Here is a 25,865-nt window from a genome sequence, read left to right as displayed (position 1 = left end):
CTGTGCCAGCATCCCTCCTAGCCACCCTCTGCCTCGTTCCATAGATCTGTGCCTCTTTGGTCTGAAGGAGACACGATTTGGTCATACAAAGAAGCACCTTCTGCTGCTAACATCCACGTACTGGGATGGTATTTCCATCTCTCTTTAATCTGGTATTAAGAGTAAATTGCAGCTCTCAGGCATACTTTTTCAGAGGGGAGGACAGAGAGAGGAGCCTTGGGCTGGATCCCGCTGTCCATTTTTGACCCCCTCCAGCATTGGCACTGATGAGTAGCTGGAGGAGAGGCGGATGGGAGGGAAAGCAAGCCATCAGCCAAGCCACTGGGAGGAATTTCTCGCAGAGCAGTGACACCCGCTCGGCTCGTGCCGTGCCGCATGTGATGGATACAGCATTCACGCCTCTACCTTCAGGCGTGCAGCCTAATTGGAGGGAACCTCACCAGTCTCTAAACTGACACCGACTTTTTTTCAACACAGAATTACAATAATATTAAGGTTAACTCATCCTCTGAGGGCTTTGTCATGGGCTGCCTAAGGACATCATACACAAGGAGAAAAATTGCTACTTTATTCCTTGACATGGCTGGTTTCTGAAGGGGGAGGAGGCTGATCCCACGGGGCCGGCAGCATCTCTCTTAGACATGGGAATCCGAGTGAAGGGAACGTTAGTGGCATGCCAAAAACAAAGAGTAGCTGAGTTAGCACACAGAGGGATTTAATCTATTCTAGGAATGGGGTTAACACAGATTTATTCAATCCTGGCACAAAAGAAGGGAGCACAGACTGTAAGGGCCCCTTTACCCGGGGCTTTGATAAATCCACGATACAGCCCTGCATCATTACATCGCATCCGTAACAACGACTGCAGGCCCGGGGACCAGCCGTCGCTGCGGCACTCTTAAGGAGCTCCATCGGTGTAGTTTATCCACAAAACTATTGAGATGGCTTGGTGACAGCTCACACAGAGGCGACTTGGGGACCTGAGGACCCGTCCCATCTACCTGACTGGGAGGTGGGCAGGTGCCATTCACACGCAGCCATGGACCACTCCAGGAAGCTGCTGAGGGAAGAGGTCAGTGTGTCACCTCTTGATGTCCTCAAATGAAGTGTGGAGGTGCTTATGCAGCATCTGCTTTTAACAGCAGCGACACTGCTTTTGTTTTGGTGGCCTCGGTAGGGGTGATGGGTGAAACGGGAGAGAGAGCAGAGGAGGTCAGGCAAGGTGAGACAACAGCCTGCCTTAGCTCCCTGAATGGAACGGTCACCCGAGGGAGGAGCTGTGTCTGCCGAGAGCCCCTGTACGCTGAGAACGTGCTGGTTTGGAGCAACGCATTAGCCCATACAGCAGGGTTTTTTCTTTTCTTGGCTAATATTGCTGGGTCCCTGTTCAGCCATGCGAGCAATGCTTGCTAGCATGTGCTTTTCTCACTGTGCCGTTCTGGGGTTGTGTTGCACCTTGTAGCTACTTGGTAGCACCTACTCGCGTGTGTAGGAGCCTGGGCTGCTAGGGGTCTACACCATCACTAGGATAAGGCACCTGTGGCGAGCCACTGAACACAGGTGGAGTATGGCCACTGAAAGAACAAATGAGAGTTTAAAAAAAATGTTGTGTTTAGTTTTGAGTAGTTAAATGGTCTTGTTCTGTGCAGGAAAATGATTAACAAGTTGCCTAATTTCAAACAGTCTTCTCAAATAAGGAAGATACATTCACAGAAGTTTTAGATAAAAGTGCTTCTCTGTTTCAAAAGTTCAGAGATAGCTTTAACATATATAGCATAGCCCGCATATACATGCTGACAAGCTGAAAGTATTTTGTTCTCCGTTTGAACATCTGGGGATTATTAGTGTCTTAATTCATTGGTTTCTATTATTAATTATGGCAGCAGGCTGAATAATTACGATACATTGCTTGCAAAAGACAGAGCACAATATTTTTTTTTCCAAGTGCACTAGGACATCTTGCCATCATCTCAAACATAAAAAGCACTAGATTATTTTTAAAAAGGAAAGTGGATGTTATCTTATTCCAGGGAACTCATTTGCATAGGGACATTTAAAATTAATAAATTACTGTGTTGAGCAGGCCTATTTTGTGCCTGAGAAAAGAACTGAATGCAATTTAATTCACAAAGTCCCATTTCTTTTTTTTTTTTCCTCTCGGTAAAATAGCTAATACAGGGAGGGTATTTTTTTGTGCCGTTTATGTAGAAAGACTCGCTGGAAGTTTGTACGTGAAGTGGCTGCAGGATGAATTTAGGTTAGGGCTGCAGCACCGTGGTGCCAGACGTTTTCAGCTGACATTTGGTGTCTCACTTTCCACGAGCTCTCGGGGCGAGGGGGCTGGCGCGCTCCCCCAGAGCAGCAGCAAGCGCTTCCTTCGGAATTTTCGCTCCAACGCCTACCCAGTGATTTTCAGGCAACTTGCTTGCCACACGTTTTCTTCGTTGTAAAGAGAAATTCTATATTCTTAAGATCCGAGAGCAAGGTTTGAAAGGTTTTAGAGGAAGGGAACCTAATCAAGACAATTAGGAGGTGAGACCCGAGCAGCTGTTAACGGTGAGGGCGGCTGTGCCGGTGGACGGCAGCTCTCCCAAGGGCAGGGTGTCTGGAGCTGTCGAGCAAAGACTCAGCAGAAATCTCTTTTCTCTCACCAGAGCTGGGTCTGAGCTGGGATTTGTCACCACGGTTATTCATTACAAGTAGGTAGGACTCCTGCTTAAGGACCTCCTCCTGCTAAGCTGCTGTGGGACCTCAGTTCCTCTTAGATGCTTGTGAAGAGGAGGGAAAGTACCAGCAAACCTGCTAAAGCAAGTCTGTGCTTTCAGAAGGAGCAACACCGTTACTACCCCGTTCCTCCTGGCTTTGCAGAGAGACCTTCGACCTGTTCCTGCAAACGTTCCTGGGCTGAGGAAGCTCTCTTTTACCCAAAAAGAGCAGCGAAGACTGCAGATGAGTAACGTCACCCGTCCTTAGGCTCAGCCACACGATTCAGATTCCCCCCTGGTCAGTACCGAAACTCTCCCACAGAACTCAGGGCACCCTCTGCCTTTGCTCCACAGGTTGATACTCTCTGGACCTTTATTTTGATTTCAAATAAGAACTGCACACCGAGTCTCTGTGGTGCAGAGCAGAAGAGTCTTGTTAAGTTCCCAACGCTATGCTCTGCGGCGTCTCTTTGGGAAAGCTGCCAAGGAGTTGGGGGGGACACCTGCCACGAGGGCAACCCCTTTGAGAAAGTTAAAGGATGTACATTTGACCCAAGAATTCCTTTCCTCCTTTACAAATCCTATGATAATGTGATGTGTAAGGAGTTACTACCTCAATATCAGCGAGAGCTTTCGGCAGCAAATTTGACTGACCTCAGCTGTATTAAAAGATTAAATTATTACGTAAGTCAATTCTCCTTAACCACTGTTGCCAATGAGATAGGTGTCAAAGCTGCACATCATTCACCACTTCATCCCTTACTTGGTGAAATATAGGGGGGTGTGTGTGTATATATGTGTGTATATTTATATATGTATTTTTAGGACCTCCCTTGGTCCAGTGATGACTGCACACTAGGTATTAACACTGTACATGAGCCAGTATTTTTTCATATGGGCATAACCTCTCAGTTATTATTTCTATAAGCTCCAACGTGACACACTGTACAACAAGTGAAAATGCCAACATGAGAACTTACAGGCTGTGGCCCTCTATGTTGCTTGCTTGAAATCACCAAGGAGTTCTCACTGATTCAAACATAAAGAATAACAGAATGGTAATTCTGGCAGAACTGATCGTTAAGTGCCTGGCAGTCAATTTTTGGATGTAAGAAACCTTTTTTTGCTTAGATTTGTTATCTAATATCTCCAAAGTGTATTGCGGGAACTTATGTCTGGAAGGAATTTGCTGGGCACTCCAGGCAGTACTTCATATAATCCTCATCAAGGGCACTACCAGATCTATCCGTGTGTCAGTGGCACGACTCCACGCGTTCGGTTGTGTGGCAGAAGCTGCACGCTTGCTCAGCTGGGGGCTGGGCACGGGGGGCTGCCCAGGGAAGGGGCTGGCTGCTGCGTTGTGTTCATTGCTTGCATGGTCCTGCAACTGGGCAGACCGTGTCAGCTCTTGAATTTCAGCCTTCGCTGAAATATGTGCTTGAGAATCCTACTCGTGCACATTCAGCTGCCAAAAACGGAAAGAAAGGCACATAGCTAAACCAGAAATGAAAATAAAAAGAATACAAAATATGTTTGAAATAATTCTTCTGCTCCTTAATAGAGGACAGGAACAGCCATAGATGTTAAGGCAAGATTTAGGCAAGATAGCTTTAAATAGTGTCTTTAACATTTCGGAAGGTAGTCCATCAGGAAAAGAAAGATCACTGAGTGGGTGGCCAGGCACCCTGGATAACTTTTCAGGATCCAATTTATCCCAGCAAAATAGCTCATCGTCTCGGCATCTCCCTGCCATCCACAGAAGGGCTGGAGAACAAGTGTTCAACTGGGAGACTCTTCTCGTAAGCAAGATGATAAGCTGTTTCAGTCTACACAAAGTAGCATCTGGCCTCAATGCATTTAAAAATAATCTGTTTTGACTAGTGTAGCTTATATGATAGGCTATCATGTCATGTTCTGGCACTAACAAAAGATGTGAATATGAAATGTCATGTTAGGCTAAAGATGCAAAAAGTGTTGCAGAAATGCAAAAAATGTTGGCTTTGTCAAAGTGGCGTTTTCTATCAGAGAAATGCTTCAAAGAAGAAGCTTTCTGAATTCAGTTGATCTGGAGGGTGAGGGTGTATTTCTTTTTAAAATAAAAAGGAGAAGCATTTTGAGAAATGTGCCAGGAATTATATTTGTCCAGAGATAGGAGAGACTGACCTAGTCAGTCCAGTTTTTATCTTCAGGCTTTACAGCTTCTGTCTCAAATTCTAACCATCACAAAAAGGTAAAATCTGGTTTTTCGGGTGCAAATAAAACTCACCCATAGTTGCCAATGACAATGCAGCAAGTCTAATGTTTGAAGAGGAGCTACTGAATTCAGGGTTACTGAAACCTGGCTAACTGTGAATTTGGTCTGGGTCGTTGCTGTATGAATACTGCTCTGCTGTGCTTGGGAAAAAGTGGGTAAATTTGTATTTCAGCTTTGTTCTCTGTATGTGTGAGCTTGGTGTGGTAGAGGGGCTCCTTAGGTTAGTGGTACTGTAACCTAGTTAGCGTGGATTGCCTCTAGTGCGGAATTTTAAGTAATCCAAAATTATAATAAGGGGGGAGGAGTCTTAATTTATTTTGTTTAGGTTTAATATTTTAAAATTTGTACAGTTCCTATTTGATTCATAATTTGAACCTGTTTTTTATTCATATCCTCTCTTTTTAGAGATGATTTGTAGTTCTTGTTCCATAGTGATGTAAACCCTGTGATGCATTCGTGAGGGTTAGTTTCTCGTCGACGGCTGGATTACTGAGAAGCGCTCAGATCCTTCAGAGATGTGAGCAGCCAGTTTTAACACGAAGGAGCTTTTAAAGCATGTCTCAGTGTTCGGGGTCTCTGTTTTGGATCTGAAAAGGTGTTTTGTGTAATGAGGAAAATAACCTGTTTTGAGGCAGGGAAGCCCTTTGGATTAATCCAAAATGTGCTGGAAGAAGGGAACTTCTTAGTCTGAACTGAGTGATGCTTTTATTGTTGTCTATCTTTTGAACATCTGAAATGGCAAGTCAAACTAAATACCAGGGGGTTTTCCCCCTCTCTGCCTTTATGTTCAATCCCTAAGTCTTTTAGAAGAGTCATCAGTCGAAATGGGGGACTGCAGGCAATTCATGTCTGGGTTTTGTGGTGCCTTCCTAGCCAGATGACAAGTCTTCCTGTATGAAGTGTTTATCCTGTGAAGTGCTAGCAAAGCTTGGGCCAGCTCATTTTTGATTCAGTAAAGGCTTTTCCGTCATGAAATTACACCTAGAGGTGTAATTACAAGTTCTGCAGGAACCTAGATTTACTTTAAAGCATACTACAGACATTTTTAAAGTAAACACGGTTTCTACCCACATGATTGCAGAAGGAGGAAAAATCATTCCTCTTTTTACCAGCCCTACAGTCTACACGCAGTGAGAGCATCTCCCAGTCTGGGACAGGTCCCAGTTCCCCTTTCAAGTCCTAGCACATTACTCTGTCCTGGAAGTAACAATTTCTCTCTCACACACACACATGCACGCATGCACACGCGGAACAGTCTCCTGTTCTTCAGAAAGGAATCAAACTTCCTTTGGATGGTGGAAGATTTGAAGGAAATGGCATAATATTCTCCACAAGAGAAAAAATGTGTATTAATAAGGATCGTGTATTAATAAGGATCCTGTATTTCTTGCTGCAGTTTCCTGGGCAGAAATATATTTGAGTATGGACCATAGCAGAGGTCCAGCACACCCAGAAATTGTCGGGCATGGTGCATAGATGATCATTTTGTGGGTACGGAGTCCAGCAAGTCCCAAGCGCAGCTGGACCTGTGTGTGTGCACTGGGCAAGTCCATTGATAGCTGACACACATAATACACGTTTTTTCTGATCTGGGAAGATTTTCTGGGGGAAAAAAGGAACATAGATGAAGTCCTGGTAGGATGATAACTCTCTGCGTAAGTATCTCACATGCTGGTAGCCACTGCCTCACCTAGAGGGTTGATAGGTCGCCAAAAATGTTTAGCACCAGACAAAATGGACCTTCTGCTCCCATCTCTTTCCAGTAGCAGAAATTCCTGGGCCAGCTCTCGAAGGCGGTTATACTGTGCCTACAGCACATCTCCTGTCAACCCGTCCTGCCTGTGCCGTCCCAGAGGCGTCACTGCACTGTGATGCCCGCTTCTGCGCCGCGTTGTCGTTCACAGCCTTCACAGCAGCCTCGCGCAGACACCCCAATGTGAGCAGGGAGCCAGGAGAGGCTGTGCATTTAGAAAAGATAAAGCAATGGTCCATAGTGCAGGGCTCCTGAAGGTCCTAAGTTCATGCTGTCTGCGGGGCTGTAGAGGTTGCCCTGTCATTCTCATTTGCTGGGAGCTTGTCCTCGCCTGGTTTAAGGGCAATATAACGAACTTCAGTAGCACAAGTTGTTAAGAGACTCGTAAAAGTCTCCTTGGACAACAATGACAGGAAAGAAATTCATTATGAAAATCTGGATCTTGGATCTGCCGCACACACTTTTCCCAAAGGTGGGATAATACCTGCGCACACCTACTGCCGGCAGGGCTGGCTGGGAGGCAGAACACAACCTGCAGTTGTTTCCTGACACTCGGGGACTCCTCTCGGAAGGTGCAAATGCTTCAGCATATTTGTGTGCAAACGCCATTTCCTCAGACATCTGCCATGAGAGGTTTTTTCTTCTGCTTTTAATTAGTTGTGGCTAGATTTTACTACCACGGAAAAAGGATTTTTACCATTTGAGATATCGTAAGTATCGGTTACATGGAAGAATTTGCCAAAATTACCTCGAGTAATTATCACCTCGGTGGCCTACAAAGTTCATGTGAGTTTATTGCAAGTAACACCCTGCACTCCAGCCCGTGGTGTAGATGTTGAGCACATGCCTGTTTGAAAACCAAATGAAACCTCCATTTTCCTGGCTGCCTGGAGGGAAAAGTTTTGCAGGATTTGCAGTCTCGGTGGCTATGTGACAGCTGCAGAAGTAGGCACAGAAAGCCAGACTAGTTTAGCAGTGCCCGGGCTGTGGGATGGGGAGGAGGCCAGCAGGCTCTGCGGCATGGGGCGTGCAGCACTGGTGAGAAATGTCAGCTCTGGACTCCTGCTCCTCCACTTCAGCCATAAAATTATCTTTCCAAATATGTTGTATTGAATGACCAAATATATTGTAATGGTATGTTACATGCAAACGTCCAGAGCCTTGCTCCTAGCTTTGCCTGGGTGTGAGGAGGCAGTCTGTAGAGGATAACAGAAATGAGCAGGCGTTTTTCATGTGCTCGTCTGGTTTTGAATATTTTGGGGTTTGAATACTCAAATTATTTTTCCTGCTGTCTCATTTGCTGTAACTTGACAGTTACCAGGAGTTAGACAGCCAGTAGAATGACAGAACACCTTGCAAAGCTTTGTACCTACAGCAGCCCACCTGTTTCAAGGTGCAAACCCTCGCTCTTGCTTCCTGTAAACAACATCTTTCACATCTTGTTCTTCTGATTTTCCTTTCTTTCATACGCTGAGTTCTTTCCATCGTTTCACCTTATCGTGCGTTGTCAGGTTAATGTTCCCTTCACCTGTGTTCACAGAGAATGCGAATAAACTGGAAGAAAGTGCGAGAGGGATCTACATCCCTTGTCCAGAGCATTACAATGGCTTCTGCATGCATGGCAAGTGTGAGCACTCCACTAACATGCTGGAACCGTCTTGCAGGTAATCCTTCTCCTACCAAGGCTACATGCATGAAAATACTGACTTACAAAAACACTTGATTTAGATAAACTATGGAAAATAACGGTAACCGTGGCCCTTTGTGCTACAAAACCCGTTAGATGTAAATTATTCAACAAAGTCCCCATTTCACGTGGCAAAAGCGTATTGAGTTATGCACAATGTTAATTGATTGTAAAACCGTTTCGTAACCTTCAGTTATATTTAGATATATTTTAAAAAGCACTTCAGCCGGTGCTCAGGCAGCTGCTAGGTAGCCTCCTCAGCCTGAAGGAGAGGAGGGCCACCAGGGGTATGGCCCTGCTGTGGCAGGAGCGATGCTCGTGGGGCAGGGAGCTGGGGTGAAGGTGGCTCCTTCATGCCAGGGCTTTGGAGGAGGTTGGGGCAGGGAGGAAGGGTAACACTGAAAGGACGTGTTTCTGCAGCGAGTGCGTCCCTGCAGGGGTGGAGATATTACTTCCAAAGTCCAACCAGCAGCCTGGTGGCAAGGAAAGGGACTATTACACATGAAGCACTGTTTTCCTGGGACGCTGGCCTGGAAGAGCAATGATACGGACCAGACTTATCCCCCAGGGCAGACCCTCAAGCCAGCTTCTCCCAGCTCCCACAAACAGGCAGGGCACATTTTGCTCTTTGCAGCTGCTGCGTTTTAGGTTCTCCATTCAGCTGGAAATGTCCTTTTCTCAAGCTGCTGGGAGCTCTGGGAGCGCAGGAGAGGAGAAGGGTGGGTGCTCAAGGCTTAACCCGCCAGCGTTAGCACAGCACTAACACTTCTGAGGGGAGCCCAGGCAATCAGGCTACGTCTTTTATGGTTGCTGCTGCCGTTGACCTGAATTTTTGCATCTTCTTGCTTGGGCTTTTTAGGGGAAACAGGGCAAGAGCTGAAATGGGAAAACCACTGTTTGTTCCCCAAAATCACAGAGGGGAGATGTCAGGCTGCAGGATGGGAACTGGTGAGCAGTGCAGCAGGCAGCATTGGCGTGGATGGTTGCAGCATCAACAGAGGGGTTTTTTATAGCAACCAGACAAAATGTAAATGATGTATCCACTTGCAGGAACATCTAATCACATTTCATACGGAGCATGGATGATTGCTTATCACCTCCTTAGGGGTAATCTGCATAAGGAGCCACAACTAGACGGCTTTTCACCCTCCCCCACCTCTCCAAAGAAAGGGAGAAATCTAAAAGATGTTGTGCAAGGAACTAAATGGATTCTCATCACAACGTGCAAGTAGCTCCACTTGATGCTAGATAAGTCCCAGTCCCCTGGGCACCTCCTGGCACCATCGCAGTGTCGTTCACTCTCACAGACCTCGGTGATGCTGAGGATCTGAAGTCTTCCCTCTGAGAGGTCTGGGAGACTCTGGTACTCACTATGGGGGGCCCATCCTGCAAAAAAAGCACATAAGCTTATACTCTGACACTGATATATTATTTTTTTTTCTGATATAATTTTTTTGCAGCATTCTTTGAAAGCAGCAGATATAACCAGAACAAATATATTTTGTTTCAGATGTGATGCCGGCTATACTGGACAACACTGTGAAAAAAAGGACTACAGCGTTTTATATGTGGTTCCAGGTCCAGTACGATTTCAGTATGTCTTAATAGCGGCTGTGATTGGAACCATCCAGATTGCTATCATCTGTGTTGTAGTCCTCTGTATTACAAGGTCAGTATCTCTGGTACTTTGCAATAGAAAAAGAAAAGACTTTTGTTTTTCCTACTTTGTGCGCTGATTATACAGATTTCTGCAGTGACACCACTGATAACAAATGCTGTTTAATTCACCAACAAACAGAAGATATCGCCTGGGCCAGCCAGCCAGTGCTGCTTCATTATTATGACTGAATTTTTACTTCCATCTTAATCAAACTTAGGTAGCAACGGTGCCTACAGCAAATGAAGTTTCCTATTTTGTATTCAGATGCTTGGACAAATATTGTTCATATAAATAAGGGGAATATAAATACAGCAGCTGGATCAACACTTAATAAAACTAATCATATCTCCATCTGGTTTCCTCAAGGGCCCATTCCCTTAGTCATAATCAGGCAAAGCATACAAACTTTGAAGCCTGTTTGCAATCCCATTGATTAAATGATTTCATTAGGCTTGTGTATATGTTCAAAGGTACCGCACATGTTTAAGGTCTTCACTAGGTGGTGGCATGCCAAGCCATATAGGTTTTATTTATTTTTTCCTAAATGAGGAGGAAAGAGTAGCAACTTTCGCTGTTTTCCAAGAGTAGCTGGAAATGACAGCCCCAGGGTAGTTCAGAGTGAGATGGGCAAATGCAGTAAATGGGTAAATCCCCTTCCCCTACTACACGTGCTGCTCTGCTTTCCCACTGAACTGCCTCTAGGAGGGCTGGGGGTAAGTTCTGAACTTCAGGCATCTTCAGGCTTCTCTCAGAAATCACAAGCTTAAATTAATTCAGCTAGCAACATAGAGAAATCACTCTTTTAAAAATAATTTTATTTTTAAAATACAAAAAAATAAAAGCCAGGTATCGTACCTCTGTAGAAGATAAAATCTTTATTATATTCCAGTCCCTGTGTTGCAGTCCCTACCCAGCTGGAAGCTGGAAGACAAGTGTAGCATTTGTTCCTGGGAAAAAAAAAAAAAGAAAAAAAAAGTCACAAATCCTTCTCTGGCCTAAAGGAATAAAGCAAAACCATCTGATGAAAGGCAGATGCTTTTTTGGCCAAGCTGAGTCATCACAGAATCATTTAGGTTTTAAAGACCTTTAAGATCATCGGGTCCAGGACTCGTTAATGCAGCACTGCCAAGCCCACCGCTGAGCCATGTCCCTAAGTGCCACGTCTACATGGGTTTTGGACACCTCCGGGGATGGCGACCCCACCACCCCCCGGGCAGCCTGTCCCAGGGCTTCACCGCCCTTTCGGTGGAGAAATGTTCCCTCACACCCAACCTAAACCTCCCCTGGTGCTACCTGGGGCCTTTTCCCCTTGTCCTGCTGCTCATTCCCTGGGAGAAGGGACCGACCCCCCCTGCCCACAGCCCCTGTCAGACAGCTGCAGGGAGCAATCAGGGCCCCCCCCGAGCTGCCCCCTCTCCAGGCTGAGCCCTCCCCAGTGCCCTTTGGGGCTCCTCACTCAATGGCAAATGCCTAATGAGGCAGTAGATTAGGCTGGTATTCACAGAAATAATTCAAACAGCCGAAAATGTAGGGTGTAGTAAGAAAGAGAAGATGGTGTAGTAACTGATAAGGGAACAAATGTTCTGTATCATCTTGTCGAGTGACTTTACTTTTGTCACCTTGATGCAGTCCCTCAGAGTACTTCGGAGAACGAAGGCAGTGTGCTGAGTGATCTGGTACTGTCATGCCAATCACCCATCGCACTGTTTTCATACGTGGATGGTACCCTTTCCCGCACACTTTGTAACCAAGTTAATTTATGATCTTTTGACTTTTTTCTGTAATGCACGTAATTACTGCGGAGCATCCTCCATCCCGGCATAATGATTCAAGATACATTTGCAAAAGTGTACTCCTAAGTGGCCTAAGAGAAATCCACATGACAAGAGAGCATTGTGGCAGCATGTGCATAAGTAATTGAGTTTTTGAAGTCAGCTGCTTTGGAGAACCTGACTGTACTGGTTTGAACTCCACATCCTATTGCTAAAACTGCCCCGCCAGGTTCCTGGGAGAAAGAAGGGAAACTTTACTTGCTCAGAGGCCACTGCAGCCAAATTCTTTGCTGCTCATTTCAGTGCAGCTTCACCTAATTCATTTATCAAAGGAGTTGAGTGCAGTGTCCAAACCCTGCAATGGAGCCACATGAAGCTGCTGTTGCAAATCTTTTAGCTACCGTTACTGTTGTTGTTCTTAAAATCATACCTGTACAGTGGTGCAGGTCGATGGGGTGTCTTCCATTGCTGGAAGGCTCTGAGCAATTCCCGGGCGCTTGTAGGGCCGCTGTTGCACAGACACTTTAATCTGAATAAATGAGCTGTGCTGCTGGCAGGGGTGGTCTGCCCTCGGCCCTTCCCCGGCTCCCGGGCACTGGGTCCTGCCAGCGCTCTTGTGCCACCGTTAGCATCCCTGTAGGCACACGACGAACCCGGTCAGGGGATGGATTCAGCTGAAAACTCAGCCGACAAAACTGGTGGTTTGGTTGTAAGCAGCTCGATTCCTTGATGGAGTTGGCCACCTGGCTACTCATTGCTGGTGCCAGCAATGGGAATAAGTGGCTGGGGTGCAGGCGTAGGGGACCGGAGGCCAAGAGGTACGGAGGGAAGGGAGTGGAGCAGTAAGGCGCAGCCCCTGAACCCAAGGGCTTTTAGCTTAGAGGTAAGGCGCAAGAGAAGCAATGATAAAAGCAGGATGGTAAATAATATAGGTATGGCCTAGTGTCATAATGATTCTCAGCAGTTTTCTTTACAGCTTTGCATTTTTTGTGCTCCCCTAATGTTTAGTCACAGCAGCTTATTTATGTGAAGAAATAACTTGATTAAAAATGAATGCGTAATGTGTTTTACCTGCTATGAATCACATTGTGAGTAACTCAAGCTTGCAAGCAAGCTTCAATGGAGGGAGGGCAGGCAGCCTGTGCTCCGTACCTAGTTTACATTGGTATAACTGCTGTGTTCATAAATGAATGCATCCCACACACAGAGCACTACAAAGAGTGTTTGATTAAGGAGTTAAGGACCAAGGAAAAGTTGTCACTCGATTTTAGCAGATGATTAAGTCTAAAAAGCTGGTTAAATGCCAACGCCCCTCTTAGGAAACCCAGATGTACTTCAGACACAACCTACCTGCAGGTGCAGCAGCATTGCATTCAGGCAGTCCTGCTGTCAGTACTTGGACCCCGGGCCTTCCCAAGCTTCCATCAGTTGGTAGCGGGGTGTACGATGCGGTTAAAACATGGGCATTTTTGGTTAAAAGATGCTTTTTCATCATCTTAATTGGAGTAATCTCTACATTTTAATTTATTTCTCTCGACCTTGGACTAAGTGACTGCATAGATACTGTCAATGTCATTTTGGGGAAAGCGCCGGTGAGGTGCTCATCTCCCTGCTTCCAGCTGGAGCAGTCGGTATCCACTGTTCTCCAGGAATGCACGTCTGCATCCCCTGGGATTGCTGACCATCCTGGTCAGCCCCCAGCCACCTGGTACCTCCACGTTTCTTACAAAACCAGCCTGGTTGTGCCCACTGTGGTGCCTGGCTCCCCAGCCCTGCTTCACATGGCTGAGCGCGGGGGCAAAGCGGGGCTGCACCTTCTGGTGTAAATCCTCATCCCCTGGGAGTCGGGGGAAGCCCAGCAGCCTGGCCGTACCGCCTGGCTGCCAGCAGGATTTAGCAGGGCTGTCTCTCAGCATGTCAAGGTGTCGGTGCCATCTCCCGTGGAGCGCTGCGAGGTCCTGCTGTGCCGTCTCCGGCTGAATGGGCAGGAGGGGCCGCTTGGGGACAGTCGGGGCCGGGATGCTGTCAGCGTGCCCATGACATGCGGCTCAGTGAATCAGCCCTGTGTTTGCTAACAACAGCTCCCTGACTCACTCAGAAAGTTTGACCGCCTTTTTAGGAAGGTGCAGTGAATGATGAGTTTGTCATGAAATCGCAAATCAGCCAAAGTCTGCGTTAGTTTCATAATGAAAGCTCTTCTATGACCTCCGCGAGCGCTGGAGACGCAGGCTTATTTTTCCTGGAGTAACGATAGCAGCCTACTTTACTGCTTCCAAGAAAGGAACGAGGCAAAATATAGCGCACAGCCATACAGTTTCTCATGAGGGGGTGGTCCTGTTGGCTTAAAAGTGAGGCAAGTCAGGACAATCTGACCCATATTTTGCTAGACTCTTACGTAATTGTATTTCAGCATTTTGAAATGCTCCATAAGTCCTTGTGCTCTTGTTCAGCCTTTCAGCCGGCGCTGCAAAACCATAGCATCACTCTCATTCAACAGGAGGGGAAAAAGTGGCCTTTTTGATTTTAAGGAGTCTGTATAAATTTGTTTTACTCTATTTTGCTGTTAGTTACTTGACACAGAGCTGAAGACAAGTGCTTTGAGCTCTCGCTGCACTGAGGGGGTGGGCTCTCCCCGGTGCCTGACACATGGCCTTTCACAAGGTGCAGCCGAAAGCCTTCCTGGAACAGAAAAGCGAGTTAGCCCAGTACAAAGGGAACCTTCTGCCGTGTCGGTATGTTCTGGAGTATCGGGGGGCTTTCTGCCATGCCACTCCAAGAAGGCGTTTCAGTCTTTCTTCTGTAGCTGCCCACGGCGGGGGGGGGGGGGCAGGACGAGGTGCACCCAGGCTAGAAACTTGCCCTGAGCTTCAGCTGAAGAAAGAGGACTAACACATGGCCGAACTGCAGCTAGCTTGTTCCTCCTCCTGTGCGAAATGGTAACTAGATTACGCTGGGTAAAGGACCATTTTTATTGCTGGTTGTTTTTCTGTAGCTCACCATTTTCCTACTGGTACCACAAACGCAAAAAGCGCCAGCATCTTTAGTGGGTGTTGGTCACGCTGCTGTGGTTCTGCTTGCCTGAGAGTTTCTGCCGTAACCCCCCTGGCTTTCGGCTGCCTAGAACCTCCTGTGGCCTCCAGCTGGGGCTAAACGGCTCCACGCTTTCTGTCTCAGGGTGCCTTTCCATGGGAGGAAACCAGAAACGTACTATTACCTTTCCATTAGGGGGAAACGCTTGTAGCATCCCCCTAGCTGACGCTGCTGCAAGTAAAAGGCTGAAACATTCCCCTGCTGAGGAGCACCATGAGGTCCTGAGGCAAAAGAGATTTCCTTTCGCAGCCGTTCAAAGGAAGAAAAAAAACAAATTTTTGGTCTTTTCAGTGCAATTGCTTTTCACCCCAAGCCAAGCCGCTGCGTGAGGAGCGTAGCACAGTGCAGGCACCCGTAGTAAAGTAGCTACTCGCTAATGAGCTGAGCGTGGAGCATTTCCATGGAGACTCGTAGGGATTGCGGACGCTTAGCTCCTCGGAAAGAGAGGCCCCATGTCCGCTTTGTAAATACTTCACAGACCTGGGACGCTGAGCAGGTGAGCAGGAGACCATCCTAAATCTTCCACCGAAAAAAAATGTGTTATTTAACGAGGAGAGATGCGGTGTAGCTGGGGCTGTCACCACGCAGCAGAGTCACCACTGCTCACCAGTAAGGAGCGGGAATCTTATGTTTTCCTTTGCCATGTTTTTGTTTACAACATGTTTTGTGGGCTTTGTGGGGGATTGTTGGGGGTTGCCATTAGCCAGCCCATTTCATGTCATCGAAGAGGAAACACGCTGAGGGCCGGAGGATGCCTGTCTCGCCCTCGCGTCCCCTGCTGCCCACGCCACCGCTTGAGCAGCCGCCTTGTTAAGAGCTGTGTATTCTCACAACTCTCTTTTCCAGGAAATGTCCCAGGAGCAACAGAATCCACAGACAGAAGCAAAACACAGGGCACTACAGTTCAGACAACACAACAAGAGCATCGACAAGGTTAATTTAAAGAGCGCATGTTTCCACAATGGCAAAACTAACTGCAGAGAGCTTGGACTACAAAATACAGTATTATAGACAAAAGATTAAGACAAGATCTACACATGTTGCCTTGCATTTGTGGTAATCTACACCAATGAGAACATGTACTACAGCTATATTTGATTATGTATGGATATATTTGAAATAGTATACATTGTCTTGATGTTTTTCTGTAATGTAAATAAACTATTTATATCACACAATATAGTTTTTTCTTTTTCATGTATTTGTTATATATAATAAATACTCAGTGATGAGAAAAAAATTGCCTTTCTTAAATTTGCTGTATCTCATAGCTGTGTATAGTCTTGGGATATTGTATGTGGACACTAACAAATCTCTTCTTTTTTTTTTTTCTTTTTCCAGTTCTAGTGGCAATTTTGAGTCTACTGAACTCAGTAGTAGGGTTTTGAGTTGGTCCAAGATCAGCGACAATTATGGATGTGGGAAAGGTGAAGAATAATTTAACCTACATTGAGGAGGGATAAAATATTTCAGATCCGGAGTCAACTACATTTCATCAGCCTTCTTCTCCCATACCATCTATCTTTACTCTCCCATAGCTTAGGAAGTCTTTGCCTTCTAAATTAAATCCTAACTGAAGGGGAAATGGAAATTCTCAGTAACCGTGATGAGAGTGTCGGGGGTAATGTTTCGATTTGGGAGGGAATTAGGTGTCTGTCAAGGTGAACCCTACGAGAACACTTTGCAGAATCTCCAACTATGGTCAGTGGAGTGCGTGAAAATTGCTTCTTACTGTTGATTGAAAATCATTAGGTTAAAAAAGTTAATAACATAATAACAGCTGAAATGCCAGCACCATTTGTACCTCGCGAACATGCTGATATAATTTATTTTTTCAAAGAGAAGGTGAAAACCACTCAGAAAGTACCTTATGAATAACTTTATGGGTGACCCTACTCCATTAAATGTAATGAACTCCAATGTCAGCTATACCTCAGGAAAATAAGGGCATGGGTTTTGTCACAGCCACATGATGGACAAGATGCAAAGTTATTTCCATGGCAGCTGAAACTCTCCAAAACACATTCTTTCGAGAAGGTAATATTACTCTAGTTTGTGCTATGAATTTTTAAGACGACAGAGTGAGACTGAAGGGCAGAGTGCGGTAACTTCACTCCTGCTAGATAACATCCACTCCACTAATTGACTCCCGGACTCCTAGTCACACTGAATAACATAACCGAACAACAAAAAAAAAAAAACCCTTGTAACGGTATTCGTTGCGCTGCTCCTTTCCAAAGAGACCTTGCCTAGGCAGAAAGTACCCATGACAAGAGTCAGGAGTATTTCTCGCTGTCACTGCCACGTAAGAAATTGTGTTTGGGTCAGAATCAGATCTGGGGTTACCTGGGATGATGTCTCATGAGTGTGTTTCCATTTCCTGCTTCAGCATCGCTCTGATCGCCCACAGCAGTCACCGCCAATCCCACCGGTGACGGTCCGCCCGGTCTGGCCTTCAGGCATGGGTGAAGTGATACTTCTGCTCTAACATGGCTTTTAGTCTCCCCCCCCCACCTCCCGCCCCCCCCAGCCTGCTTTAAAGTGAATCCATTGCATGATGTTCACACGGTCTCAGTTTTTGTCTTGTTCTGGGTTTCTTGGCTTTTTAAAGGTAATAAAAGGCGATTGGCAAGAGATGCTTTCAGGCACCTGGTCTGTGCTGATTGATGGGAACGGGAGTGCGGTGCTTTCGCAGGCAGCGGGGCAGCTGATGGCACGGGGCAGCTCTGCCGGGACCATCGGCTTCCCGGAGCGGTTGGCTGGGGCGAGGCAGGGGGAGAGGGGGCTCCTCAGCCCAAGCTCCAGCTCTCCTCTCCTTGAAGCTCCTGTTGTTAGAAGGGTGATGGTGCAGGGTAGGAGTGTGCAGCACGAGCAGCTGGCATCCCAGCCCGCTGAACCACAGAGACGTTTCCATTCTCAAACCCACCGTCAAATCCTCCTCGTCGTCCCCGTCCTTGCTGGTGTGTCTCCCACGCACAGGCTTGGCACAGGTGGCACCATGGAGGGAGCCCAGGCACGACAGCACTGAGCTGTGCAGGTTTGGTGCTCCAAGATCCCATCTAAGGAGACTTTGCAAGCTCTGTTAATTAAACAGATCCCTAAGTGGCATTCTAGCACCCCGCTTACATCCCTCCATCAGCTAAACCCGGTGCGGCGATGGCAGCGAATGCCTCCGAGGAGCGTGGCAGTGTGAGGACGAGGCTCAGGCTGGGGGTGGCGAAGGTGGCTCTGCATCCCCCGGCCGCGCTTTGTGCTTTCGGAGTGACATGGCAGAGTCGTAACAAGCATCGAAGCTGCAGATTTTGAGCCGAATCCAAATGTCAGTCCCCCCCACCGGGACTATCAGATCTGGATTGCTTATTTCAGTCACATTAGATACAAAAATCAAACATTAACACATACGCGCCGCCATGTAGTTATAGCAGTAAACCTAATGGCAAAAAGGCAAGGCTTGGCCTGGCCTCAGAGCGTATAGCATCGCTTAGAAGTGAAGGCAGGAGTCCGGCATATGCTCTCTAAACTTCCCAAAGTGAGTCGCCTTGCTTTTATGGTGCAACACCACGTCTAATCCCTAAAGAGCCCGCCTTTGCGAGGCGGTGTTTGTTGCCAGCTGCAGCCCCAGCAGCAGTGTCTCACAGCCTTCACACCTCCGAAAACCAGAGTTTTACGCACGTGCTGCAGAGCAGCGGGCAGAGAGGGGAAGGGACCATGGTTATAATGCACAGAGGGCAGGTCCCACCGAGTATCAGACCTCTTTGGGCCTTTCAAACTTAAGCTTCAACATGCTGGTGTGGGCACCCGCTCTGAAAATTATAGTGTCTGGGGGTTGTGCCTACAGGAATGGAGTTTTCTGCAGAAAATACTTGCGGAACTTGTATGTGCAACAGCAAATTTGGAGGCGTGGATTTGGGGTTGCTTTTTCCTTTTCTGAAGGGATTGGAAAGTGCATTTGTTAGAGCCATATGCTGGCCAGAACTTAAGATGTGAAAATCTTTGTGCAGCTTAACATTACCCAGCGAAGGGAGGTGGGCTGGGCACATGAGGGCCTGGTCGGGAAAGCCATGGCCATGAGGCTAGTGCCACGTGGGAGGCAGAGCCCAGCTCCCTCCAGAGTCACGTGGAAGATGCTGATGTGTTGCTGTTTGTCCACTTCTCCATGCACTCTTACACCACCACAGCAAAGCCCCTTGCAATGCTGATGGGGATGAGCTTGTTCCTTACCTGAGGGGGGGGTGGTGGGGATAATAATTCATTTTTTTTGGCTGTTTCATGGGCTTTTTTTTGCCATGGCACTGTGATTTCTGTAAAAAACCTCAAATACCAGCACACACTGAATTACTAACTACAAAAGATGTAGATGTACAAAACCACTTGCAAGACCAGTGATACCACACTTGGGGCAATTGCTTAGGGGCAACACCCCCTGCTCGCGCCCTGATGTCCCAACAGCTGTGGGCTCTTGCCAGCCTGGCTGTTGTTTTACTGAGGCCAAACCACTTGGTAAAACCAGGTGCAACCAGGACTGCTGCCACACCTTTCCCCAAGGCTTTTCTTCTCAGCCTGTAACATTTTTGGAGCAAGAAGCCATGTGCTTATTTTGTACGTGATGCATTTAACGCAAAAGCAGCCTGACCTCAGTCCTCAAAATAAACCCTGGCACACGCTGAGTGCTGGTGAGCAGAGCTCACCCTCCCTGCCCAGCCTGGGATGTTGGACGATGTTCAACCCCTCGGTGCCTTTGGATGCAGGCAGACAAGCCCGCTGAGAAGTCCCAGCCCACAGAGAAGTCAGTGGCAGGTGTAGCTGCCGTGCAGCCTGAGTGCAGTGGGTGGGTGACACACAACTCTCGCCTCCTCCCACCCCAAAAGCTGCATTACAGGACAGGGAGAGCTTCCACGCTTTGCCATTGTGATGCCTTTCCTTAAAATAAAGTTGGATCAGATGTTCATTACCATTCCCTTTCATCCAAGGATGGTAAGACATGATTTACAGAATATTGTCATTGCAAAAATATTATAATTAATAAAGGAAGGCTGGACATCCTATTCTAGCTGCTGCTCCCCCCCTTCACTTGCCTCTGCACGCTGAGGAGCCGCGAGTACCACAAATGCGAAGACTCTGGGGTGGTTTTTCCTCGCTGCTGTAGCTGCCAGGGTCTCACCTTGCCGCCGGGCAGCACTAGGTGGGCTCAGCGCTGCCGAAGTGTCCCGGGTGCCAGTGGAGCGGGGTGCGTGCTGAAGGCAGGGCGCCTGTCCCTCTGTCCCACGCGCAGGTCAACCGAGGGGGCGGGTGGACGTGAGCCGAAGGTGGGTGCCGTGTATCGCTGCCTCCTATTTTCCAGAAGCAGCTCTCAGAAAGCCTCATCTTCAAAGAGCTCTCTAAAGCTTCTTTGAAAACAAAATGATTAAAGGCTATCTTCCCTCTCATCCAACATCAGACGCATCTCGCGCCGCATCCTTGCTTTCACCCCTTATTATGCATGCAGCTTTTCCGCAGCTCCCCGTTTTGCGTCGAGATGGAAGTTACAACCCTGAATTAAAAGCAAAGTTCATTACTGCACATCAAAGTAGACACTGCGCCTGGGCCAGGCCTGCCCTTTCTTTTATTTATAGGTATGTGGCATGGCCGTGGGGGCTGGCCACAAGGTGTTTGCAGATGTCAGCCCGCACAGCTCGGGAAGGCAAGCTGGAGGCAGGAATGCCCCCGTCTGCTGGTGCTGGCGGGGTTCCCCCCTCACAATAACCAGTAACCCCAATGGGACTTCAAGCTAGATGGAGATGCGCTGAGCCATTACAATGAGGTCTTTAGAGCCACTTTATTATTAATAATAATATTTTATCTATAGTTCTGCTCTGGATGGGCCAAAACCCAGCAGACTGAGCCAGTTAAATTTGCTCTGTTTGACACAGGAGCCAAAAATTTCGGTTTTTACTCCGCACGCGGGCAGCAGCTGGGACACTGCACCCTGCCAATGCCACCAAAGCCACCTCTGCTGGCACCCGCAGGCAGGAACAGCCAGCTCCTACCCCAGCCAGCCTTTAGGCTGGTGCTCTGCCTTCAAATGTTTCCATATTAGGTGGGCTTAATTTATTTTAGTTTCAGTTTAATTAACAGTTTTGTCACAGCAGGAGGGCTGTTGAAAACAAAGATGCATTTTGAAAAAAAAAAAAAAAAAAAGCAGGATTTTTGTCAAATTCTCCTTTTTTTTTGCCGTATTGAATGCAAGCCACAAAGCAGTAAAATATTCCGCAGTCTCACACAGCAGCCGCCAAGCTGCATAATAAAAAAGCATGTGAGGAAGCTGCTCTATAATGCTAACTAGGCAGCACCAGCCACAGCTTTGTAAATAAAATGTTGAGACCCCTTTTGCTCAGCTAGAGCAGCCCCCCAGGTAGGAGCCTTGATGTCCATCCCTCTCCCAGTTTCCCAGGGCCGTGGGAGCTCACAGGGCTGTTCCTTACGGGGGGCGAGGGGGACAGGAGTGGGGTGTCATCCCACCAGTGACCAAAGTCCACAGACGCAGAGTGACCCCAGCCGCTGCCATCCTCCGGCTCGCTCTGCAGCGGCCACCGTGCCTTCACCTGTCACCACCCCAACGTGAAATAAAAACGATGGGAAGGTGAAAAATGTTAAGAAAATGTAGTAACGCCTCATAAATGTGCCATGAGAGAAGCTTTAAAAGGGGCTTGCTTTACATCAGGTCACTCGGAAATGAAATGTAATTATTCAGGATAAAAAATCCAGCTTCTAAATGCAAATGCAGGCGATGGACCATCACCCCGACGGGGAAGAGGTGCTGCGGCAGGTTGGTCGGTGAGCAGCTTTCAGCAGAGCAGGGACGAGCCGAGAGGTGAGGAAGAGCTGTTTAATGTGACCTGAATTAGCAGCTATAGATAGTGCTTCCTGCATGTTTTACATTTTCAAATAAAAAGGATCTTCTTGTTTAATGGTTAATAAAAATGATTAGTGCTCCCAGGGCATGGATTCTGACAGATGCAGACTGTGCTGGAGGGACCAGCTACAAGACACAAGAGAAGATGAAACTGATTTTTTTATTATTATTTTTTTTCCTGTGGAGTACATCTCTGCCAGCATTTGCAAGTTAATTTGTAATATAATTATACGTTGCTTTTGTCACAGAAGCACAGCACGTGTGACGGGCCAGCGGCCCACCGCTGCCACCGGCAGCCTGTAACAGCCCAGCAAACACTTTAGCAGCGAAAAGCCAACAGCTAAGAGGTTGTGTGTGTGTATACATTTATATGTATGGATTTCCATGTGCATGTATACACATATATGTATTTATATACACATGTACACAGATGGATATACACACATTTGTGTTATATATACATATACTCATATACACACATGTATATACATATCTATACATACACATATATTTTTAAAAAGTAATTTTATATATATTTTTATATATATATATGTATTTCCGTGATGGATACTGCTCTGGGGAGCAAGCTGACTGCCTTGGAGCACGTGCTGCTGTAAAGCCACGCAGCTCTGCCCTGCCCAGCAGCAGCACCCAGCAGCAGCACCTTCCGAACCCAGACGAAACCTGCCACGCCAGCCTCCGGGCACCTCTACAACCTCACTCTGACAGCTGGGTTGACTTTCCTTTTTTTATTCTTTCTTACTTTCACGGCATGCCATGTAGAGGATTATGGTCAGTAATAGTTTTCTAAGAAATAAAGTCTCTGAAAGTAATTGTTAGGAACAAGCAGCAATAGCACATGCTGGCTGAGTGGTTGCCATAGTGCAGGAGCACAATTCGAGATTTAATATCATTACTAATGATATTTACTTGGCCTGCAGGAGAGAGTGAGACTTGTGCTCCCTAAATGTCATTTGACTGCTAATATGTCAGCGAGCACACCCAGCCCAGTGCCGGGAAAAGACCTGGTGTGGCCTGGGGCACTGCTGCCCGCAGGAAGGCAATGCTGCTGCTGCTGCTGCTGCTGCTGCTGCTGCTGCTGCTGCTGCTGCTGCGGTCCCCCTCCCCAGGCTCTGCCTGCCTGCCCGCCACCCTGAAGAGCCCACATTTGTCAGGTATCCAGGCCCCCAAAGAGCCCCCACACATGTAACCACAGCGCCAGAGCTCAGCTCCTCACTGGCACCCATGGGCAGCGCCGCCCAGCACGCAAAACAAGCCCCAGCCTCCTCTTTACCTTCTTTTTTCTTCTTTTATTTATCTTCTTTGGCTGCGACACAGACTGCGAGTTCAGGCTTCCTCTCCTGTTGGGCTTCTCCATGGGAGGGGGAGACATATTGCGCTGCAGTAAAGTGAGCCATTTAGTTTATTAAATGCTGTTAAGGGTGCCCTGAGGTCTCTGCACATGTGGGACCATCAAGGCGGAATCGTTATTATTATGGTTCTTATTAGTCATAGTCATTTTCCCAGCGATACATCTCACATCCAGATGTCTTCCCATCGATCTCTTAAATTTTGCGATGCCAACACAAAACTTTATGAAGACAGACTAGTCCAAGCCCCAGTTCACACGGTACAGGAGTAGAACCTTTGTGCAAAAATAAATATATTTTTTTTTTTTAAAATTAAAAGACAAACGAAAGAAAGGGTCATAGTTGGCAAAAAATGAATTGCACAGTGCATAAAAGAGACAACAGAGAAGATAACATTTTAGTTTAAGTGTTCCATCATTATTAATTCATTTGGTGCTCTTTATGATAATACCAATCATTTGGAATTCATTTGGTGTTTATGTGGATGTCATCTCGACTCCTGCAGAAATTCCAAAGTAATTCAGCATTAATGTGCTATTAAATATTGTTGCCAGCCACTACCTTCATTACCTCACCAGCACAGGCTAATCTTTCTTCTCTCATTCTCTAAATTCAAATTCCGCTGTTTATTTTGCTTTTATCTTTATTAGGGTTTTAAAATGTAATGCTTCTATTTAAAAATTCTCCTTATGCTACATGAGTGTTGCCTTTTCTTGACAGCATCAAAACTAAATAAAGGAGGGGGATTAATGGTGATTTTCATTTTTGTTACTGGCATTTGACTGCGAAACAACCAAAGAGGTTTCAGTTTATCATTTACAAGAGCGAAGTTACCGAGCTGGTATTTATGTTCACAGCAGATAACACCGAACCAAATCTGTATGAAATATCATCTGCACCATGTGGAGCTCTTTCTCTTTGGGCACAGTAGATGCCCCCGAGGCAGGCAGGGAAGGGATGCGGCTGCCCCGGCCATCCCAGGGACACAGGGTCCCCAGGAGGCACCGAAGGGGACGAGCTGCTGATGATGACCCTTTTCTGGACTCACCCCATCAGTGGAGCATCTGTCTGCTTCCAGCTGGGGAACAGTTGCTGCAGTAATGGATATGCTGGGTCCAAACCCTGGCAAAAGAAGAAAAAAGGCTGCACTAGCACGTAACATTAAAAAAAAATGGAAAAAAACCCTAGGAGATTAAATGCAAAAACCTTGCATTAAATGAGCATTAATTAGGTTTTATAGTCAGGGACTCAAAGATTAGAAAATACCAGATTGCTGGAAGTCTGGAAATAAATAAAAATTAAAAAAGAAAGAGAATACAAAGGCTGGGGTCAGTTCCTCACTGTGCCTGTCTCATCGTGCAGCCCCCTAATTACCCCATCACGTACTATTTTTCCCCTGGACACCTGCTTCTTTTGAACCACAGGACAACGGCGTACGGGGCAGAGTGAAGTTTGGGCTTGGTGACTCTCAGCCTGGCACCTGTAGTGCCTGACCACCAACCAAGTGACACTTTTAATGCTACTTCTTAGCAAATGTTTGAAGTGACAGACCACCACAGACCCACGGATATGTGAGCAAAGATTCCGGAGTGGCTATTATTCAGCACTCTGTAGCCCTGAGAAAGCAGAGAATACAAGAGAAAGCTCACCGTCAATCACTTTAAACACATTTTTCATGGAAAAAAGGGATGAAGTCCCCCAGGTGACCAAAGATGTGTTGGTCGGGTCCCTATCAGCAGGGTCAGCTTGGTACCTGGGCAGCACAGGTGGGACAGGGGAAACAGCATGGGCTGCTCACACCGGCTGGCACTGAACACCCGCGGCCGGCAGCAGGGAAGGAGCCAGCACCCACCTGGCTCCTGGTCATGGAGGAGGGAGATGCCACCCCCGTCCCCTGGCACCGCCGGGTCCCGGCCAGGGCTGCGCACCCTCTGCCGCTGGCACCGACCACAGAGCACAGCTTTACGTGGAGAATAAAGCCCATCGCAGAGGAATTTTCCACTTAATCAAAATCCTGCAAAGAATATGAATGCTTATAGGTTAAAGGAACCTGGCAGCTCTTACTTGTCTGTCATGTCTTTAAGGATTGCCATTAAGTCATAAACGTGACAAAGATTAAAGAGTTTATTAATGTTATTAGAGAGTTGAGATAAAATGCTATGCCTTGCAGGGTCTCTCTCCCTCTCTCACTATTTAATGAAAACATTTTCATCACTTTCTGAATCTATTATACCAAATATTCATTTCAGGAGTCCTAAGATGATTTTATTTTAATTAGAAAAGATGTAGCAACCACCTGAAAGTAATACAGTTGAAATACCTTGCCAGGTTCCCCTTCTCCCAGCTGCTGGCAGATGACCATTTCTCCAGCCGTGCCGCCGCGACGGAGCAAGCCCAGGGTGACCAAAAGCGCACAGGGAAGTTTTGCAGCATGGCAGGAGCATCGTGCCTGTCCCCCCCGGAGCCCCTGAGAGCCAGCAGCCCGCAGCCCCAGCCTTCAGAGGGCTCCGTGCATCTCCAAAAGCCACCGCCTTGGCCAAGGTACGGTGGGTGGTGAGAGTCGCTGCGTGCACAGGTGGGGGCGGGGAGCGAGCCAAGGGTGGGAGCAGCTTCTGCAGGCACAGGAGGCAAAGTGAAGTCCTTACCAGTGGAAAAAAAGCAAGAGAAGGAAAAAAAGCTTTA

General features: G+C 47.2%; 1 protein-coding gene and 1 long non-coding RNA gene across 2 annotated transcripts in view; one reads left to right on the top strand and one right to left on the bottom strand.

Annotated features, from left to right (window-relative positions):
• Positions 1-17,127, top strand: part of TMEFF2 (transmembrane protein with EGF like and two follistatin like domains 2) — a 130,420-nt gene extending 113,293 nt beyond the window's left edge. The window contains exons 8-11 of the mRNA XM_040604687.1: positions 8,253-8,376; positions 9,910-10,068; positions 15,768-15,854; positions 16,263-17,127. Of these exons, the coding sequence (XP_040460621.1) occupies positions 8,253-8,376; positions 9,910-10,068; positions 15,768-15,854; positions 16,263-16,359 (467 nt within the window). The 3' untranslated portion in view covers positions 16,360-17,127. The remainder of the gene's footprint in view (positions 1-8,252; positions 8,377-9,909; positions 10,069-15,767; positions 15,855-16,262) is intronic.
• A 5,251-nt stretch (positions 17,128-22,378) lies between these two features.
• Positions 22,379-25,195, bottom strand: LOC121092859. Its single transcript, XR_005829409.1, has 3 exons — positions 25,036-25,195; positions 24,232-24,305; positions 22,379-23,458 (listed from the first exon to the last, which is right to left on the bottom strand). It is a non-coding gene; the product is annotated as an uncharacterized LOC121092859 (long non-coding RNA).
• Between the last annotated feature and the right edge of the window lie 670 nt (positions 25,196-25,865).

This window comes from Falco naumanni, chromosome 8 (assembly GCF_017639655.2).
Source record: "Falco naumanni isolate bFalNau1 chromosome 8, bFalNau1.pat, whole genome shotgun sequence".
NCBI lineage: Eukaryota > Metazoa > Chordata > Aves > Falconiformes > Falconidae > Falco > Falco naumanni.
The sequence above is the reverse complement of the archived record's forward strand: the minus strand, read 5'-3'. Positions and strand labels throughout refer to the sequence as shown.